Consider the following 16,183-nt stretch of genomic DNA (forward strand, 5'->3'; position numbering starts at 1 on the left):
ATTAGAATTTATTAGAATTTGTGATAATTATTATACATTTAAAAATATTATAATTTAATTTAAAATTTTTCATTAATTTTGTAATTAAAAATATAATATTTAAAAGTTAGTGACATTAGAAGCTAGTCAACAAAAATAATTGAAGTTTGCTTACTTTAAAATTATACATGGATTAAATTGCCAAGAAAGTAAATTACTACAGGTTCTCTTTTACCGACAAAATTTCAAAAGTAAAATCTCCAATTTACCCTTCTTTTATTGACGAAAGCCGGCCCCCATTAATTATAGAAAATTAGGGGGTTTTTTATTTTTATTTTTGGGAGAAATAATAATGGCGGCGGCAGCGGCAGCGGCAGCGGCGACGATGGTCAGCTCGGCTGGAGGGTTATTGGCGATGCTCAATGAAAGCCATCCTCAGCTGAAGTTGCATGCTCTCTCTAATCTTGTCAGCTTCGTGGACCAATTTTGGCCAGAGATCTCCACCAATGTTCCTATAATGTAATACTTATTACTTTCTGTATTTTTTTTCTTATTCTTTTTTGTTAGGGTTTGCGGTTTGGTTATTTTGATCTGATTGGTGGTGGATAGTTTTAAGGAAAACGGAGTGAAGAAAACTTTTGTTGATGTTTACTGAGAATTAGTTTGAATTTTGTAAGTGCGCTAGTTTGAAATTTTTGCTACTATGGAGATTAGGCTTGTTTTAATTTATGGTTTTGGAATTAGGTTTTACCTTGCAAAAGGGGTTCAACTTAATTATTGCAGTTTTGCTTATATGATAATTGATTGCTTTAGTCAGGCTAGCTTGTTTGAACAAATTTTTTCAAGTTTTAGATTAGGAAGAACTAAAAGCAATTGTTGTGCAATGTGGGTACTGATTTGTTTACTTAAGAAGTTATAACTTTTGAGTGAATAAGAAAATGGAAACGGTGATTTTCAAAAATTTACACTAGATTATGCTTTGTGTTCACTTGGAAAAAATTCATTTTGGTAGGGGCCTAAGGGTAGACATGGTAAATTGTGTCTGTTTTGTGTTCTTGTATTTCGTGTCATGGTTGTTTTTAAGGTATTTTATATTTATATAAAATTTGATAATTAATATATCATATTGTATATTTATATTTTGAGACATTCTTTTGTTTATGTCATATTACTTTTTTCATGTCATGTTGTGGGTTTTGTTATATTTTAGTTATTTTTTCTATGTCGTAGCTAATATTCACAGATATACTGAAGGGGAGGGGGATGTCTAGGTTTATCTTCATTCATCCACCTTCAGCTTATTTTAAATTTATGTATCACGTTTTTCAACTCTTAGATAGTTTATTTAAGTTTTATGTGGTGGAGTGATTCAAATTAAAGCAATGTACTGCATGCACGAGTTCCGTGCTTAAATGCTGATATTAAACTTATGGTTTCCAGAGAAAGCTTGTATGAAGATGAAGAATTCGACCAGCATCAGAGACAACTTGCTGCGCTGCTTGTCTCAAAGGTCCTCTTCTCTTGTTCCTCTCAGTCTGTTTTTCTATGCATGCATATGTTTTATGAGTGAATGCATATAACTAGCATATTTCCTGGAAATTGAGCTACCGATTTCTTTATGGAAATGGGAAAATAAAATCAGAACTACAAAATCTGATTCTTTGCGTGTTCGGGACAAGTTTCTTAACCAATATTGTTGATTTAGCAAATTTTAGCGCCCAACAAATGTTCACTTCTGAGTGATTAATGGAAAAAATCTTATTTAAGATATCCTATTATGGATCAAATATATATTTATATGTATTTTTATGTATACAAACTTTTGGATACTATAACTTTCATTGGGTAACTTATCATGTCAAAACAATGTTGCGGTTTGATTGTGGAACGTTGTTTGAATTGTGTTTACAATTTGTAACTGAGAACTAATAGAAGTATATACTTTCTGTCTAATTGATTGTTGCTTAATTCTCTCTCTGCTGACTTCTACTTTTTTGGGCTAATATTGTTCTTCACCTCAGGTCTTCTATTACTTGGGTGAACTCAATGATTCATTGTCCTATGCTCTTGGAGCTGGCGCCCTTTTCGATGTTTCTCAGGATTCTGATTATGTTCATACCCTCCTTTGTAAGAAGTTTGATTCATTTACTGTAGTTTGTAATTATTAATAACTGTTCGATTACTTGAAATTGGCCCTGTATTTCTTAGGTGATTACATTTCACTTCAAGTGAGGGTTTACACAAACCTAGACGTTCATTTGGTGTTCTTTATATTGTATTTCAGTTGTTTTAATTTCGACATTGCTAGCTGTTGATGGATTATGCTCTTCATTTCAGCCAAGGCGATAGATGAGTATGCCAGCCTTCGGTCAAAGGCAGCAGAATCGAGTGCTGAAGTGGCATCAGTTGACCCTAGGTTAGAAGCTATTGTGGAGAGAATGCTGGATAGGTATGTAGAGCTTGCTTTTGTATTTGATGAATATATTCTGGGGCTAGTCTTCCTATCTTATTATTCTTTCATTAGGTGTCTGATGGATGGAAAATACCACCAAGCCATGGGAATCGCAATTGAGTGCCAGAGACTAGATAAACTTGAGGAAGCAATAACAAGGAGTGATAATGTTCATCTGACTTTAGCATATTCCATTAATGTCTCACATTCCTTTGTTTATCGCCGAGAGTATCGCCGAGAAGTAAGGAAGTTATTTTAGTAGTTTCATATAATCTGTAGTTTCTGTAAATGCCATAGCCACTGGTTATTTTGATGTTAATAAAACAATTTGTTTTCCTTTGTTAGTTTCTCTTTTCTTGGAATGCATGATCCTCAATGCCATTACTTTTTGATTCATGCAGGTGCTTCGGCTTCTTGTTAAAGTTTACCAACAGCTTCCTTCTCCTGATTATTTGAGTATTTGTCAGTGTCTCATGTTCTTGGATGAACCTGAAGGTGTTGCTAATATATTGGAGAAACTTCTCCATTCTGAAACTAAAGAGGATGCTCTTTTGGCTTTGCAAGTCGCGTTTGATCTTGTGGAGAATGAGCACCAGGCTTTTCTCTTAAATGTCAGAGATCGCCTTCCACCTCCCAAATCTCTGCCTTCAGAATCAGAACAACCAGGATCCACTGATTCTGCTCCTGCACAAAATGAAAATTCTACTGCTTCAGATGTTCAGATGACAGATGGATCTTCTGCTTCTATGACTAATATGCATGATGCAGATCCTAATGAAGTTGTGTATGCCGAGAGGCTAAACAAAATCAAAGGGATTTTGTCTGGAGAAACATCCATACAATTGACTCTACAATTCTTGTACAGTCATAACAAGTGAGGCATCAGTCACTTTTGTGCTATTTTTTATTTGAACTAAATTCTGATTGTGTTTCTTTTGGATATACAAGCTATTACTGATTTTGATTTGTCGTAGATCCGATCTATTGATTCTGAAGACGATAAAGCAGTCCGTTGAAATGAGGAATAGTGTATGCCACACTGCCACCATCTACGCTAATGCCATTATGCATGCTGGAACTACGGTAGACACATTCCTGAGGGAAAATCTGGTAAAATTTTTAGTCTTGCTTTTACTTTCTCTTTTAGACTAATATATGTATTGGATAGTGGTATACTTATTATTACTGTTTTGATTATTAGGACTGGCTAAGTCGAGCAACCAATTGGGCCAAATTTAGTGCGACAGCAGGGCTGGGTGTTATTCACAGAGGACATCTGCAGCAGGGGAGGTCTCTGATGGCTCCATACCTGCCCCAGGGTGCAGCTGGTGGTGGTGGGAGTCCGTACTCTGAAGGTGGTGCACTATATGCTTTAGGTCTCATTCATGCCAACCATGGTGAGGGCATTAAGCAATTCCTTCGTGATAGCCTAAGCAACACTAACATAGAGGTATATGATTTTCTTGGGCTATGATAACTTCTCTTTTTACAACCAATATAGATCTATAACTAAAGAGAAATGCTAAAGTGCTGACTTTCCATATAATCAAAAGTATACATGGTCAACAATTTGTTATTTCTTAGTTCAATGCCATTTCTGTGTTGGGACTGTTCGATTATCAGACAAAATGGCATTAAGTGAATGTGAAATAAAATGTTGGATACTTATATGCAGGTTATCCAACATGGTGCATGCTTAGGTCTTGGTTTGGCAGCTCTTGGAACTGCTGATGAAGAAATTTATGATGACATCAAAAGCATGCTTTATACTGACAGTGCTGTTGCTGGTGAAGCTGCTGGAATCAGTATGGGTTTGCTTATGGTTGGAACTGCAAGTGAGAAAGCTAGCGAGATGCTTGCTTATGCACATGAGACCCAGCATGAGAAAATTATCAGGTAAATTTGGAATTTTTGTGATCTCAGTATTCAATGCGTTTTGTCGTGTCAGTGGTGCTTAATCGTGCTGTTCCCATATGGTTTCAGGGGTTTAGCGTTAGGGATAGCCCTTACTGTTTATGGAAGGGAAGAAGAAGCAGATACATTAATTGAGCAGATGACTTGGGATCAAGATCCTATACTACGTTATGGTGGCATGTATGCATTAGCATTGGCCTACAGGGGAACTGCAAACAACAAGGCCATTCGTCACCTGTTGCACTTTGCTGTATCAGATGTGAGTGATGATGTTAGGAGAACTGCTGTTTTAGCACTTGGGTTTGTCCTTTACTCTGAGCCAGAGCAGGTAGGGCTGTTTTTTCCTCATCCATGGGAAGTAGTGTGTTCAATATTTGAGGTTTGTCATCAGGCTCTGAATTTTGAAGATCTCATTGTTGTCTGGTCAATCCTGCAGACTCCTAGAATTGTCTCCTTGCTATCCGAATCTTACAACCCACATGTTCGATATGGTGCGGCTCTTGCAGTGGGGATTTCATGTGCTGGTACAGGATTGAGTGAGGCCATAGCATTGCTAGAACCCTTAACATCAGATGTTGTTGATTTTGTTCGTCAAGGCGCCCTCATTGCGATGGCTATGGTCATGATCCAGGTCAATGAAGCCAGTGATTCTCGTGTCGGAACATTCAGGTATGCTATTATCATTTCTTGTTTCCACTGGATGTGTAACAATTCTACATGCATATGCACTACTTAGCTAACTATATTTTCTTAATCTAGGCGACAATTGGAAAAGATTATACTTGATAAGCACGAAGACACAATGAGCAAGATGGGAGCAATATTGGCCTCTGGGATCCTTGATGCTGGTGGGAGGAATGTAACCATAAGACTTCTTTCCAAGACAAAACACGACAAAGTCACTGCAGTTGTTGGTCTTGCTGTTTTTAGCCAGTTTTGGTATTGGTATCCCCTCATTTATTTTGTGAGCTTGTCGTTCTCGCCCACGGCTCTTATTGGACTGAACTATGACCTGAGGGTTCCAAGATTCGAGTTCTTATCTCATTCAAAACCTTCACTTTTTGAGTATCCAAAACCAACTACGGTGCCAACCACTACATCTGCTGTTAAACTTCCAGCTGCTGTCCTGTCAACTTCGGCAAAGGCTAAAGCTAGGGCTAAGAAAGAGGCAGAGCAAAAGGCAAATGCCGAAAAATCATCAGGGCAAGAGTCCTCGTCTACCGCTCAAAATACCGGAAAAGAGAAATCGTCTGGCGAGAAAGATGGGGAAGCTATGCATGTAAGATTCATGAATTTATTATCTTTAATTTTGTGAATGATAATTTTTGGTTTTAGAAATGGGGGCTTAGCACGGGAACTTTATCACAATTTTTGTTGATTTAAACATAAATTTTAGAATATTAGAATACACTGCAACTCATAATTGGGTTCTGATAGGCTATGTTGTTCCAACTCTTAATTATTTTTTGAACAACTGTGTCTAACATTCATGTTTGACATATATGCTGACTTGGGTACGGGGATATGACCTCTAAGCATTCACCAAATACATTGAAAAACTTAAGGGGGAGGGGGATTTTACACTCGAATATAGCGGTTGGAGGCAGTACTAAATTTCATTAAAACCAAAATAAATAGGAAGAAATCTCTTAGTATGTGTTAATTGTCTTTTGATGCGTGTTTGTGTTGGTTCGAGATTTGATCAGGTGATGATAAACTGAAAATGTTGTAAATGCTAACCCTTGGTCATTGATTCTTTATTGGGACAGGTTGATGGTCCTCCGGAGAAGAAAACCGAGCCTGAGCCGTCATTTGAGATTTTGACCAACCCAGCAAGAGTGGTTCCAGCTCAGGAGAAGTTCATCAAGTTTTTAGATGGTCGGTACATGCCCGTAAAGGTGGCACCGTCCGGGTTCATTCTTCTCAAGGACAATTGCCCTAATGAACCAGAGGAGCTTTCTCTAACAGATGCCCCAGCAACTGCATCTCCAGCCGGTGGATCAGCAGCTGGACAACAACAGAGTTCTTCATTGGCTATGGCAGTTGACGATGAACCTCAGCCACCTCAACCTTTTGAGTACACTTCCTGATTATGCTGGACATGTTTTGTTAAACCTGATTTTTCTTTGTAACTTCTTTTTACTGAGTGAGTACATTTTAATTCAACGATGTTTTTGTAGATTTGTCAGTTCTGGCTCAATCTTGAGAAACTAACATGATCGAACCTCATTTAATAATCATAAAAAAAAGAGTTAAAAATCTGAATTCATTCAAATCGACCTTTTTAAGGAAACGTTTCTTATCCTTTACATTCAACAATCTTTATCTTTATTTATATGTATATTATAATTAAAAGGGCAATTTTATTTTAAAAGTCTGATACCTACCCTTAAAAGCTGTCCCCTAAATCATTCCGATTCTTTGATTAAGGAAATGGAATTTCAATTTTTTTTTTGGATTTTGAGTTGAACTAGAGGGTCATTTTACTTAAAAAGGCCTTTTTCTAAATTTAATTACGGAAATGAATTGTTATTTTGGGTTATTTACCGGATTAGGTCATTTCCCACGAAAACGTATCTATGTTAGCGCGTTTTCAGAGTACGTGTTAGCAAAACGTGTCCTTGGGAAGCGTTTTGTCCACGTCAGCAAAAACGCTTCCTTGAGGGTGCGTTTTGTTGACTTGGACAAAAACGCTCCCCCAGGAAAGCGTTTTGCCTGTGTTTTTAGGGTTAGGGTTTTTTAGGATTTAATTGATTTAGGGTTAGGATTTTTAAGATTTAAGGTTAGGATTTTTTAGAGTTAGAGTTTTTTAAGGTTTAGAATTTAAAGGTTTTAGGAAAAAAATTTAATTAAATTGGGGTTTAAATTAACTATTAATTTTAAATACTAAATACTAAATTAGGGTATTTGGATTAATTGATTAAATTAGAGATTAATTAAATTAAGGTTAATTGATTAAATTTAGGGTTAATTGATTAATTTAGGGTTAATTGATACATAATCGTTTAAACATATTATTTTAATATTTTATTTCTTATAATATTTTAGTAAAAAACCCTTAAATAACTCTTAACGTATAAACAACAACTTGGTAATTCAATTACTTCAGCGATTAGGTTTTTTTCCCTTATCAATGGCTTAGATCATTTTATTTTTGATCCACCAGCTAAGTTTCTTTTACCTTGTAACAAGCTCATTTCTGATTTTTTTAATTATTAATTTCCAATATACATACACGAAAAAGAAATTCTCAAAGATAACATGATTGTAGCAGATATACATACTGGCGCTATGCTAAGTTTAGGGTTTTGGGAAAAAAATAATTGAATTAGGGTTTAGGGTTAATTCATTAAATTAACTATTAATTTTAAATACTAAATACTAAATACTAAATACTAAATTAGAGTTTAGGGTATTAGGGTTAATTAATTAAATTAGGGTTTAATTTTTTAAATAAATTTGTGTTTAGGTTATTTGAAAAAACATATAAGCAATATATATATATTTTGTCTTAGGGTTTAAGGCTTAGGGTTTTTGCAAGAATAATTTTGAGTAGACGTTTCTAAACAAATAGTGTCGAAAACGCTTCAAGCAGGATGCACTGTCAGCAAAATTTCTGAAAAAAGCTCCCACGTGGATGCTCTTTTGCTACAATAGTTCGTAGAAAAATAATTCTGAGTAGACATTTTTGAACAAATAGTGTCTAAAACACTTCAAGCAGGATGCACTGTCAGCAAAATTTCTGAAAAAAGCTCCCACGTGGACGCTCTTTTGCTACAGTAGTTCGTAGAAAAATAATTTTGAGTAGACGTTTCTAAATAAATAGTGTCCAAAACGCTTCAAGCAAGATGCACTGTTAGCAAAATTTCTAACAAAAGCTCCTACGTGGACGCTATTTTGCTACAGTAGTTCGTAGAAAAATAATTCTGAGTAAACGTTTTTGAACAAATAGTGTCGAAAACGCTTCAAACGTTTTATGAATTCACCTCCAACCCACATGCATAATATCGATCTATCTCAAGATGATGCGTTGGAGTTTCTAGATCTACCACACAGAAGGCGTGACCGTACAAGTTCCTCATTGGATTCGGGTGAATTGCAAGTTGGTAAGGAGTTTTCCAATAAAGATAGTTTTCTTAGTGCATTAAAACAAAATAGCATCATGAATGGGGTTAACTACAAAGTGGTTAAATCTAAATCAGATAAGTTTGAGGCCAAGTGTGCAGTACAAGACGGTATATGTTCATGGAAAATCATGGCCCCGTTGAGGAAAAATACGGTATAAGATTAGAGTTTGTTAATAGTACTGTTATTACGTACTGTTGCATTTTTAACGTACTTCATTGACAGGTGTTTCGGAAGATCATCCCAAGATGGATTTAGATATGTTAGCTACCTTAATACTACCGACGGTGAAGGCGGATCGCAGAACTTCAGTGCCAGTCTTAATTGCCAAATTCGTAGCCAGTTGAGGTACACGCCCTCTTACCGCAAGGCTTGGATAGCTAAGTAGAAGGCGTTGGAAAAGATGCATGGTGGGTGGGACGCTTCATATAATGAAGTGTAGCAGTGGTATCAGGTGCTGGAGAGATATGTCTCAGGTTGTGTAACAGACCTTGAAATGGAACCTGCGTACTACAACGACCGATTGCTCCATGGATGCCAAGTATTTAAGCATCTGTTCTGAAGCTTTAAGCAATGCCGAGATGTATTTCTATATTGCAAGCCATTGGTAAAAATTGACGGTACCTTTATGTACGGTAGATATACCCATCGGCTATTGCTAGCTGTGACACAGGATGACAGTGGAAGAATCCTTCCAAGTGTGTTTGCAATAACATCGGGGGAGTCAGCTGATGACTGAGATTTCTTTCTTTCTAGGTTAAGGAGGCATGTCTGCCCTCAACCTAATATCTGCGTCATATCGGATCGGGGCACCAGAATACTAGCCACAATTGAGCGACAGAGAAGCCTGTGGCATCGCACACACCATCGGTATTGCCAAAGGCACGTTGCGTCCAACTACTACGGGCAATTTCAATTTACAAGTGAAAAATGACAAGTGACCAACATGGGTATTTAATATCTATTAATATAATTTCGTTTGTAATATTGAAATTATTTTAAATGGAAAAGTGGTATGTAATTTTCGCTATCAACTTATATTGGCAGGGTATGAGATAAGTAAGGACTGTTTTCATGAGATGTTGGTGGTTTTACATTCAGTTAACGAAGAAGGTGTAGACTACCTCTATAACATACCTTTCGAACACTGGACACAAGCATATGATGGCGGCCTACGATATGGTCATATGACCTCAAACCTGGCTGAATGTATAAATTCTGTTCTAAAAGGAACATGTCATTTACCGACAACGTCGGTTGTTCGAGAGACATATTTTCGTTTAGTGACACTATTTATGAAGCGAGCAGCGAGTTATAAAGGCCAAATGCAAAAAGGCCATGTATGGTGCGCAAAGGTATTGCAAGAAATTAACAAGGCGAAGGCGCGGACGAACACCATGCACACAGTCTGTCACGATCGAGATAACCTATGGTTTCGTGTGACGGAGTTTCATAGACCGCACGAAGGTATTATTGGCAAGCAATATCATGTACACTTGAGAAATAGGACTTGCGACTGTGGGAGGTTTGACGCACTTCGTTATCCATGCGCTCATGTAATTGCAGCTTGTCAGAATCTCCGTCTAGATCCCATGAGCTACGTCGATGAAGTGTACAAACTAGAAAACATGTACAATGTGTGGAGACATGTATTCCCACTTGCCCCAGATGAACGTAAGTGGTCGCCTGTATCGCTTGATCCGTTTAAGCTGTTATCGAATAGAGAATTACATCGTAAACCAAAGGGTCGACCTTGCTCGATTAGAATACGTACCAATATGGATATCCAATAAACAACCAATCAACAGAAGTTGTGCGGATGGTGTAGGAACCCAAGCGATACAAGTAGATCATGTCCAAATCGAAATAGTTGATAGTTGTCGTAAAAAACTATATTGTATTATTTATATTTTATTAAAGGAAACTATATTGTATTACAATTGTCTTATTCAAAAGAACTTTTATTTTATTAAATGAAACAATATAAAAAAGTTTGTACAAATATATTAAAAAAATCAATGTCTGTGGCGGTCGGAATCAGTGCCACATGGGGATCGTCGACGGGTCTATATTGGATTCCTCATTGGATCAGCTTCCGACAGGGGTTATGGTTCCTTTAGCAGGGGATTTGGTTGTGGGTGTTGGGAGGGTGACCTACCTTGATAGAATAATGACTGCGGCGATGTTTGCATCACCCATGGCAGATGTGTTTGAATCCTGTAAGGTGGTAGGGATTGGTAGAAAGAAGAGCTCCCCGATGGTGCCTCGTGTGATCGCTCATAAGACGGTGGCCTATAGATCGGTGGTTGACTTAGAGTAATCGGGAACGAAGATGAATCGGGCCATGGATTCCAACCTGCCATAGGACTAGGAAAAGGAAACATATAAAGGTTAGGATACATATAAGGGCTAGGATTCGCACCTAGCATAATCTAAAAAGGCTGTGATGTGGGTGTCGTCGGTTGAACTGTTGGGCCTGGTGATTGTGTGTGCGCTGTTGATGGGCCTACGTCGTCGTCTTTTCTTCTTGGATTTAAAGGGCCCCGTCATTCCCTTTGGGCACGAATTTGCCATCACCTTTCCTCTTCCGATAATAAATATGGCTTGCAATGGATCCTAAACCATGGCATGTATTCTGGTATGCACGCTAACTCTGGAACGATGATCGGTCCCCGAGTAGGTATGTAATCATACTAATTTTCCCACATTTCGATATAGTGTGACCAAAATCTCGGCCAATCTGTATGCAGTTGCCGTAAGTCAACTTTGTCTCATCATCAAACACCTTGGGTGCCATGGGAATCGGTTGCTGGAATCCAAATTGCCGCAATACTCTATCTGACTGGTGCATCTCCACGGTAGCATAGTTCACCAATGGGACCTTCACATGCCAAGCATTTGGATTTTGACAAAATTCATCCGGAATTATTGCCCGAATTGCCGGATCCTCATATGGTGTCCATTGAAACTATATGAACATGATCAAAATATTACTTATATACATAATACATAATACTAAATACTAAATACGAAACGACTATTTTATTATGTATATATATATTTTATTTAATACTTGTACTTCCGATCGTTGGTCTAATAGAAGCCGTATATCTTCGAGAGAGGTAGGTATTCTAACATTACTCACCGAATGGTTCCACATAATTAAATAAATTCTTAGCATACAATTATATTCTAAATCTACGTAATAAGTGTAAAATCTAATATAAAATTTACCTCGTTATGAGTGGAAATGTATATGGGTGGTCCACTCGATGACGTAAAAATGGAAAGCGAAATCGTGCCCATGATTACAGTAGTGATAGGCAACCTCCTATTTTGGCTTTGTTCGGTTGCGTCGCCCCACACATTTCCTTGTACAATGTTGCCAACACAACAGACCCCCAATTTAATTCGGTAGTTGTTCTAAAATCTACGACTTTCAACAGCCATCTCAGATGTACGAGGTTTCATGACAAGTCCGACATCAGATAACCTCCAATCATCTCAAGAATGTATGCTCGAGCATATCGTATTCTTTCGAGTTCAGTCGAATCATTATCCGGCTCCGGGAATGTGTCTCGTAACCAGCCCATCTCGATCCGACCTCCACTAATATTATCTGGTATAGCATCCAAAAGCTCATAACATACGACTCCCCAGTCAGTAGATGATGCAGACCCAGTGACTGTGTACCCATCCACCGGCAATCCCAATTGCAAATGCTCGTATTCCAGAGTGATAGTACACTCCCCGCATGGAAGATGAAAAGTGTGCGTCTCGGGTCTCCACCTCTCTATCAATGCACTGTTTAGTTTCGGGTCCAACTTGCACCCTCAGCCTATCGTGGCCACGTGCCAAAATCCCGCTTCCCACAAGTAATTCTCGATCAACGGCAATGGAGGACCAAACATATTACGGATGTAGCATTGCAACACCCGATCTACAGACTATTATAAAAGTTTATAAAAAAAAATTAATTACAATTGAATAAATTAATTAATGCAAACATCATAAATGAAAAAAAAATCAAGCAGTATTGAAATTTTAATTATAATTACATAAATGAATAAAATATCAAGTAGTATTGCAAATTTAATTAAATTTGCATAAATTAAAAAAATATCGAATAGAATTGAAAATTTAAAATTATCAATTACCATTGTCATTTGATCAACGGAGATGTGCTTATTATCGAGACAGATTAATTCTTCGACCATTGCTAACACGATCGGATTTTTTTAATTTAAAAAAAATTAAATTCAAAAAAATTTTGAACAAAGAAATTTGATAGAATTTTGAGAAAATTTCAATGAAATTTGATAGAATTTTGAAAATATTGAAAGAATGTTGAGAGTTATGAGAGAATTGTGTGAAAAATAAATGAAGGGAAAGGAATTTTGAGAGAATTATAGAAATTGTGAGAGATTTGTGTGAAAAAATGATTTGGGGCTTTTTATAGTGTTTTTTTGGATCGTTGGAAGCCAGCGGTCAAATTTTGAATCGTTACATGGGCAAAACGTTTCCCTGGGAGAGCGTTTTGTCCACGTTAGCAAAGCGCGCCCCAAGGACACGTTTTTTTGCTAACGTGGACAAAACACTCCCCCAGGGAAGCGTTTTGTTGACGTGGACACTAAAGCGCTCTGACGTCAGAGCATTTTCGGAGAAAACGGCCTAATCCGGTAAATAACCCAATAAACGGCCCAATTCTGTTATTAATGTTTAAAAAACGGGCTTTTTGGGTAAAATGGCCGAACTAGAGTTAAATTTTCAAATTTAAATAATTTGAATAATTAGAATGAATTAAATATTAAACTTTTTTACTTCCCTTCCCCTCAAACTCCTCTTTCAAAAGCCAAACTCTTTTTATTTTCTTAAACTCTACAAACCTTTTTCCTTTTATCTTCCTCAAAACTTACTTCCCTTCAAATATTTTACTTTTCTCAAAACCCTCGATACTTTTCCTCCAAAATTTTTACTTTTCTAAACCTCCCAAAACTTTTTTCCCTTCTGCTTTCTCCCAAAACTCTCTTAAATCCATTTTTTTTCAAATTTATGTCTAATATTTATATTATTGAATTAAATTTCACATTTTATACTATTTATATTATTGAATTGTTTAACAATGCTAATTTTTTTTATCAATTTATGTTAAAATTGAATTATTGATGATATAAAATATTTAGTTAAAATTTTTTGTTGGTTATTTCACATTTTATCTTTAAAAATAACATGTATTAAAAAAATCACATTTTTTATATTTAATATATTTTTTAATTTCAAAATATATGGTGACAAGAACCAGAAGATAATTGAAACAACTGAGCAAAGAAGCTAACCTGTATATAAAACATTAATAAATAAATTATTAGGGGATGAAGACAAATTTGATTGTGGTGGGTGGTAGTGGCTACAAGGAACCAAAGCCATTTTTTAATTTAACTCGAACAAATATATTCGATTCGAATTCCATCTCACTCGACTCGATTTGAGAAAATATATTTATTTAAATATCACGAGAGATGTTTACTATTGAAAGCACATTCAAATTGTAAGCTCGGTCTACCTAATGTCACATTTTCTCTCATTTGTTTACTCTTAGTGGCATTGTTTTCATCTTTTTCTAAAAAGTTGTCTTTGTCAAAAAGTTTTTGTTTGTTTTGTAATCCGGTTGATTCTTACCTTCTCTATGGAGAGTGTTATAGTTGTGTGATTCAAATTCTAGTTAAAGAAATAAAATAAATTGGTAAAACAAGGGGATCTGTGTAGGGCTTCCACAATACGGATCATGTGGCACAAGTAGAATCCGTATAGAACTACAGTTTTTCTATTTGACATTGATTAGAATAAGGTTTTTTAACCTTTAAATAGATGTAGTTGAAACTCCTCTTGTATCATTCAATTTTCTACATTAGTGAATTTCTCCTCCTCTACTTATGGTTTTTTCTTGAAAGGGTTTTTACGTAAAATCTGTGTATTTTTTTTTCTTTTCTTATTGCTTTGTGATCATTCTAGATTGCCATTATCGGCGTTTAGCTTTAACAGAGCGAAATGGCAAATCTATATATAGATGAAGGTGAAGATGAGGCTTGGGTATTAAAAGGAGGATTTGATTCGCAAAAGCCAATATATGAGTATAGTCTTGTTTGCTGTTTTCTTACGACGAGTGTTGTCCATTTTTCAGTGATGAGGAGTACCATGGTGAAACTATGGCACCCTCTGGTTGGTGTTTTGATTTCTGATCTCGGTGAGAAACGATATTTATTTAAGTTCTATCATGAGTTGGATATTGATCGAGTAATAAATGGCGCTCCTTGGACCTTTAACAATCATCTTCTAGTTTTTCACCGAATGGAGGAAGTTGAGGACCTGCTACTAGTGCCTCTGGTTTGTTCATTTTTTGTGGCCCAAATTCATGATATTCCCCAGGCTTATTGTAACAGAACGATTTTAGGGCTAGTCGGAACAGTGGTTACGGAACCACTATTCTGAAGTCGTAGACATTATTTTAATATTATTTTATATTTGATGACATGATTATAAAGGTGCATGACAAATTTGGTAAATTAATTTTAGCGTTCGAGAGCTTAATCGCGAAAAAGGACTAAATCGTATAAAGTGCAAAAGTCCTATTTTGATAGTTAAGGGTGTCAAATAGCTATAGAACCAAAATTGGGGGTCTTTAAAGGGAAAATAGACCCTAAAAAGAGTGCTTGGTCGGCCATGGGGACAAGAATGGTCAAAAAGTCAAATTAGGTGGGTTTTGGTAGCTTATTTGACTAAAATAGAAATAAAATAAATGAAAGATGATATCATCTCTTTTCACCATTCTTTCTCCACCAAAAATTCAGCCATTTTTGGGGTTTGAAAGCTTGAAAATTTCAGCAACTTGTAACCCTCTCAAGTAAGTGATTTTGATGGTCTTTCTTGATGATTTTTGTATTTTTAGAACCCTTGTTGCCTTAGTTTTCAAATGAGGGAACTATTTTGTAAAATGGTTGAAAGTCTAGGGTTTTACCATGAGAGTGTTCATGTTGTTTTCTAAAATTTTATGGAAGAAAATGAATCATGGTTATGAAATAAGCAACTTTTGTGAAGGGACTTCTCATAAAAACCCTAAGAGGACCATTTTGTAAAATTTGTAAAATAAATAATAATGTTGTGAAATATTAGGAATTTGGGGTTGTCATAAGAGTAATAAATGATTGTCTAGGCTTGGCTAGCAAGGAAATTCGATAAAAATTGATTTTCGAGTTTAAGGGTAAAATGGTCATTTTGTGAAAGTTTAAATTTTTGAGTACCTAGATTAATAAAATGATTAAATGTGTGAATTTTCATCAGTATAGATCAAGAATTACAAAATCCGGGCTTAGACCGGGGAAAAAATACAACTATATCTTTATGATGTGTACTTGAGTTGATATGGCCTAAATTGTCTTGATTTTGAATATGAGAATACATGTTGAGAAATTTACGTTGTAAAGACTTTCGTTGAACATTTGGAATATATAACACCCTATACCCGTATCCCATACCGTGACGAAATACGAGGCGTTACCCAACTTTAAACTCAAGCTTTCATTCATTTCGAGTTACCGAAACTCTGTTCAATTTTAAAACTTATTAACATAACCTGAATATGGGCTTACGAGGCCCAAAACACACATCGTAAATCATTCGGGGCCATTTCGGGCCCTTTTTCCAACTATAGAAAAA

The 16,183-nt window shown here is 36.2% G+C and overlaps 1 protein-coding gene across 1 annotated transcript; it reads left to right on the forward strand.

Moving 5' to 3' along the window:
• Window positions 1–288: 288 nt before the first annotated feature.
• Window positions 289–6,524, forward strand: LOC107887872 (26S proteasome non-ATPase regulatory subunit 1 homolog A). The gene is made up of 13 exons (XM_016812091.2): window positions 289–498; window positions 1,420–1,489; window positions 2,001–2,106; window positions 2,317–2,428; window positions 2,504–2,672; window positions 2,833–3,305; window positions 3,406–3,541; window positions 3,633–3,881; window positions 4,107–4,327; window positions 4,415–4,673; window positions 4,782–5,014; window positions 5,105–5,624; window positions 6,115–6,524. Exons 1-13 carry the CDS (start codon window positions 332–334, stop codon window positions 6,433–6,435), a joined length of 3,036 nt encoding a protein of 1,011 aa, XP_016667580.2. The 5' UTR covers window positions 289–331; the 3' UTR covers window positions 6,436–6,524.
• Window positions 6,525–16,183: the final 9,659 nt, after the last annotated feature.

This window comes from Gossypium hirsutum, chromosome A03, assembly GCF_007990345.1.
Source record: "Gossypium hirsutum isolate 1008001.06 chromosome A03, Gossypium_hirsutum_v2.1, whole genome shotgun sequence".
In the NCBI taxonomy this organism is placed as follows: Eukaryota; Viridiplantae; Streptophyta; class Magnoliopsida; order Malvales; family Malvaceae; genus Gossypium; species Gossypium hirsutum.